The 5978-nt window shown below is 36.9% G+C and overlaps 1 protein-coding gene across 1 annotated transcript in view; it reads left to right on the top strand.

Moving 5' to 3' along the window:
• The window catches only part of soat2 (sterol O-acyltransferase 2), a gene marked incomplete in the record, with an annotated part of 13954 nt that overhangs the window by 3112 nt on the left and 4864 nt on the right, over positions 1-5978 (top strand). Inside the window, 10 exon segments of the mRNA XM_014004149.1 lie at positions 348-431; positions 673-725; positions 921-1060; positions 1153-1206; positions 1525-1632; positions 3414-3696; positions 3847-3922; positions 4417-4501; positions 5294-5339; positions 5509-5638. Coding sequence (XP_013859603.1) covers positions 356-431; positions 673-725; positions 921-1060; positions 1153-1206; positions 1525-1632; positions 3414-3696; positions 3847-3922; positions 4417-4501; positions 5294-5339; positions 5509-5638 — 1051 coding nt within the window.

Raw genomic sequence — 5978 nt, 5'->3', positions numbered from 1 at the left:
CTTGGGTTGTTACCGACATCTGGTGAAAATTTCATGTCATTAGCACCTCTAGTAATATATTTACTGAGAAAAATGGTGACGTGTTCAATACTTATTTTATCCGCTGTATATTGTCTGAAATACAGCAAATACAGTGTATGACACCTTTGATCACCAAGGGCTTTCATTTTCCTCACAGACAGCTAGCATTAATCAGCTTCCACAGAAAAAGAGTTCATTATTTGGTTTCTTTTTATTTTATTAATTTCTAACATTATATTTATCAGCTGCGAAACGATGCAAACATGCAGCTTTTTTATTCAGCTTACTTCCATTTGTTGGTTCTTTAACACTGTTGTCCTTTTCAGGTCTAACCATGACGACAGAGACACCTATCGGTGCCCGACATCGAAACATCAAGAACTGTCAGACTGAAGGCGCCTCCAGTGATGGTATTATTTTCTTTAAAGGAGATCTACATTTAATTACTGTAGAAAAACAAATGTTTCCCAAAACCAACAAACACTAAAAAAAATGTTCTTTCTTTTATTGCAACACGTAAGATCAGTGCAAAAATTATGCCAAGTGTTGGATTGACAGTCTTTGAGCTCAACATCAGACAGTTTTTTTGTAGATGTGATGTAAATTGTGAGGCTCAGACAGTCTGAGTGACATCTGCTCCTCTCTTTGCAGTGCGGAGTTGTGAGCAGGAGGAAGATCTGAGAGAGTGGCAAAATTATGTGCAGGTAAATTAGATGCTTCTCATTCATTTATAGTCAACGGTTTAATTTATTTTTCTAAACTGGAAACAAGGAAGAGGAATTTTGAAAATATGAAGTGAAAAGAGGGATGCTTCGTCTCACTATGAACGGGAAACCCAGACAAGGACAGAGAGGTTAAAAGAAAAATGAATAAACCATTTTTTTGTCCCTCGTGTGCAGAAACTAAAGGTGAAGGTTTTGGAGCAGGTCCAGGATCAGTTCGGGGAAATTCTGGACAAAGCTCTGACTGAATCCATTGAGCCTCCCTCTCGTATCAAGTTCTTATTAAATGGAAAAACAGCCCAGAAACAGCCGTCCAGGTGAGAGGGATGCAGAGTGTACAATCCCACACGCTGGTTCTTAAGATTACTGTAACGCACGTCTGACTGTTTTTCTGTGTCATCTGTGTTAGAGCTCAGAGGATGGATGATGGCAAAGTCTTCAAGGAACGGGCGTCGCTGCTGGAGTGAGTAATAAAGACGCAGCAAAACCAGAAATGAGAGTCCAGCTTCACAGTGCGGCTCCCAGTGGAGATAATTACTGATGTTACTGAAAGTTTTCTGAAAAAGGACTCATCTTTATGTGCTTTGTTCTGCCTCAGCTAGTCCCAAGACTAGACAATATGAAGCGAAAAGAGTACTATTCAGTTTGTTACATGACTAATTATCTCAAACCTGCTTCAGTACAAATCAAACAAGGTTTAAGTAAAACTATAAAAGGCAGAGTTTAATGTGGAAAATTATTTACTTTTCTTGATTTTTTTTTCTCTTTGTCTGTCCCTCAGTGAGCTGTTTGAGATCAGTCACATCAGGACCATCTACCACATGTTCATAGCTGTTCTCCTCATCTTCTGTTTGAGCACCCTGGCTGTTGACTACATTGATCAGGGCAGGTATGTGAGAAAAGTGCATGTTCACAATAATGATGGGTTAAAAGGAAAAACAAAAAAACGATACTGTAAAAACTAAAATATAACAGAACTGTGGCGCTTTATTAGAAGAATAAAACATGTGAAATACATAATTTATTAAAGATATGATGCAACGTTTTTACAAACTTGATGGTTTTAAATTTCATCATCCGACTAGAAAAACTGATTTTTTAAAAAAAAAAATTGTAAATTCTAGGTGCTAAATGACATTGCTAAAATGACAAAGCTAGAAGAACATATGCTAAAAGCTACAAGAAGAAAAATGCTGGTTATAGTTCAAATCTACTAAAATATGGCTAAAAGTTAAAAGTAGCAAAAAAATTACACTAAAGGTAGCAAAATGCTAGCTACATGTATGTAGCAAAAGGTTGACTAAAAGTAGCTAAATACTAGCTAAAAATAACAAAATGCTAGCTATATGCAGCAAAATGTTGACTTAAAGTAACTAAATACTAGCTGAAAAATAAAAATGCTAGCGATATGCAGCAAACCTAAAATGTAAAAACCAAAGGTAGCAACAGTTTAGCTTTAAAATAAAATTAGAAAAAGAGTAGCTAAAAAGTAGCAAAGGCCTAGTGCTGAAAATTTTAAATATGACTGGTTAAAAATTAAACTTTACAAAAGACTATAAAACCTTGGGAAGAAGAATGAGAATGAAAGCCTCAAAACCAATAGTGTAAATGCTGAATCAGCAGAAAGCTTTTGTGTAGTTTCAAACTCTCATCAAACTCTTCAGTCAGTGCTGTTGTATTGAGTCAGAGATTATTCCATCAGGATGAAAACATTATATAACAGTAAATGGGGATCCCTCAGAACGTCTTTGCATTGATCTGTAATCATTCTTCTCTCAGAGAAGCCAAACCATTCAGGCTGAATGTCTGCAGCCAAACACACAGAGATACACCACATCACCTCCCTGCAGCAGTAAAACAGGCAGCTTTTCCTTTAATTTCTCACACGTCTCTGCTTTTGTTTGGAGGTGTTTATGATCGTGCCCTCCTCAAACTCTAAAACCGTGAACCAAATCTAAATAGAAACCAATTATAGCCCAAAGGCCTTTAAGAAACTTCTTTCTCCTGCTTCTCCTCCTTGTGTTTCCTCCTGGTTCCCTCGCTGCTGCTCTGCTCATCTGGCAGCAGCAGATAACACAATCAATCCTTCTGAGAGTAGCTCCTATTGCTTTGGGCCACTCAGTAATGATTTAGTTTGTTGTTTGCAGTTTCACTTATTTTTCTTCTCAATAAGCTTCAAAAGGCAACTCCTCTGTGTGCAAATTATCTGACAGATTTATCCTCAGTTAGCATTGATTTTAACAAAGATAAATGGATGAAACAAAAAATTATAAAGGGCCTGGCCTTCGTTGAGTGAATGCATGTCGCTCGCTGAGTTTTAAACAAAAATCCTCTTATGGTGAAAATTGATGACGTTCAAGATGTTTTGGTTAAATCTTGTAAAAGATGCTGTGAAATTAGATCTTAATGAGACGTGTTAGAACTCAGAGTATACAGTTTGTTGAAGAGGACTTTCAGCTATAACCACACCAAATTTTAGCTTAATATCTATGTAAATTAAGTTACAGCATAGTCATGTATGTGTTGGCTAATGCTAATTAGCTGTAGCAGCCCAGTTGGCTCCTTAAAATCTAAACATTCACATTTGTTTAAAAAGTTATATCAAATTATTTAGAATAATTTCCACTTATGTCCATTTATTGATTATAATTTTTTTTTCCACACTTCCAGGTTGGTCTTGGAGTTTGACTTGCTGTCCTATGCTTTTGGGAAACTGGGGACCGTCACCTGGGCCTGGGCTTTTATGTTTGGTTACACCCTGTTTGTTCCCTACTACATCCTGGACTTCTGGGGTTCTTTATACCACAAGTTGCCCTCCAAGTTAGGGTTGTCTCTGGGTTTGGGGTTGGTCCTGTCGGTCATACAGACCTGTGTTCTGGGACTGTTCCCAATCTACACCGTTGTGCACCACCAGCTGCCACCAGCATCACGCTTCATTGTGATTCTGGAGCAGGTGAGTGTTTTTTTTAAGTAAGTAGCAGTGTGGGATCTCACAAAGGTATTTCCAGTTATTGTTGCCTTCTTGTTTAAAACAAAACCCACAATGCGGCAACTTTTGATATCGATACTTGAACTTACACTATAATTTGTCTGATCTCCTCAGATTCGATTCCAGATGAAAACCTACTCGTTCGTAAGAGAAACAGTTCCTGTTGTTATAAAGAATATGCCAAAGGAAGGTAATGTACTGTATTGTTTTGATGTCAGGTGTATTTACTCCGCCGGCGCTTTCATTACTCACAGTGACATTCCCAGACACATGGGGGGGAAAATGACTAAAACGGAGCTGAGCAGGTTACCGAGAAAATGATTTATGCTGACGTTAAAGCCAACAATAAAAACACATACACACAGTAAATAAGTCTTAATGTCCTGGAGTTATTGTTATATTTGTGTTTTAATGTTAAGAAGGTGAGCATTGTGGCACAGACAAATAAAAACAAAGACAGTTGTGTTTATAGTGAAAACTTTTTTTGTTTGTTTTTTATATCTAATTGTAACTTTAAACTTCATTAGAGGTTCATGATTATAAAATTAGAAGCAGAAGTGTGGACCACAGATCTAAAATAGCTGTTTTGGCGTAATAAACAATTTTTATTTAGATTTTTGCTATTTAAATTGGATTTTATTAGTTTATTTTGATAAAAAAAAATCTGAATTATGTTACTTTCAGGTGAAAACCGCAGGTTTCCAACATTCTCCAGCTATTTGTATTTCCTTTTCTGTCCAACACTTATCTACAAGGAGTCATATCCTCGGTAAGTTGCACTGTCACGGTTAGATTTATTTTATCTTATACTGTTTATGTCCCACAAGGTTTAGATTTTCATGCGGTATACATGATATTAACCATACTGTTACCACACTTTTTCTTTAGTGTTTAATTTCATTTAATTTCATTTCAAACTAGAGTGTTTTATCTTTATTATCCAATTATTTTACTTGAACAGTTACAGCTGTAATAACTCATTTCCCTCTGGGATCAATAAAGTATTTCTGATTCTGGTTCTTATAGCCAGGGAGTTTATGTGGCTTATCTTATTATCACCCACTAACTTTGGATTGTTGGATGTCCATCTACAAAGGATTAACTTCCAACTTTTAACATAAGGAGCATAAAAATATCAAGCAAAACTCACACATATTTACTGCATGTGCACAGACATGCATATTGACCAGCTTTAACATTGAAATAAAGGTAAAATGAGTAAACATTACAACTCTGTGATCTGTAGGGAAAAGTCTGCATCCTGGCAATCATATGGATGTTAGTCTGACGTTTTGCCACCTGCCTAAAAACACTTCTGCAAACCAATCACACCTCCCACATAGCAGCAGCACTTTCCCCCTCAGCAGGAAATCACAGGAAAACTGAAAAAAAAAATGAAAGAAAAAAAAACTTTATGGTTTAAAGAACACAGAAAGCAGTTTGAGGTTTTCCGTCTGACATCCAAACTTCTCCGATGCCAGTCCGAAGAGGTCTGCTGGGGTCTGAGGTTAAAGAGGCCAACTCTTAGTGCTTCTAACATCACTCTGTTCTTTCTTCACAGAAATAGCCACATACGATGGAAATATGTCGGCGCTACTCTTGTAAAGGTAAGACTTCAGCTTCACTTTGAATTTAATGCCGTAGTTAGAATATATGGAGCACTCAGAGTAAGAACAAAGACTTACTGACATCAGAAACCACACATTTATTTAGATAACAAGCTTTATGGTTCTTTTCTTTTATTGATTCTGTTGTTCTCTGATGTTGTATTTATAGATTATGGGATGCCTGTTTTATGCCCACTTCATCCTGGTACGTCTCTGTATTCCCGTCTTCAGACCCGAGACCAACCAACCCTTTAGTAAAAGAACAATGGTTCTGGCTGTCTTCAACTCCATATTACCAGGTATTTTTCTGTGCATGGGGTAACCAAGTGCAAAGCTAAACATTTAGACTTTATTCTTCCTGGGTGTTTTTTTTTTTTTGTTTTGTTTTTTGCCAGCGAGTTAGCGCTGGCAAATATATTACATCCTATTAAGTGCAGTAATCGACTCTGTAGTGCATCAGGGTCAGCGATAAGATTAAAAGTGCAATTTTGATACCAGATCCAGGTAATTAAAGCCTGGCAGGTTTATTACCATCGCAAAGTGGAAAGCTTTTAAAGTAAATGCTGATATTAAAGCGTCGGGCGTCAAGTTACAGTTGTTTTTACCGACATGGGAGCTGTGCTCAAACTAAATGTGTTC

Source organism: Austrofundulus limnaeus, unplaced genomic scaffold (genome assembly GCF_001266775.1).
Source record: "Austrofundulus limnaeus strain Quisiro unplaced genomic scaffold, Austrofundulus_limnaeus-1.0 Scaffold22, whole genome shotgun sequence".
Classification (NCBI taxonomy): Eukaryota; Metazoa; Chordata; class Actinopteri; order Cyprinodontiformes; family Rivulidae; genus Austrofundulus; species Austrofundulus limnaeus.
This window is presented reverse-complemented; position numbering and strand designations above follow the sequence as displayed.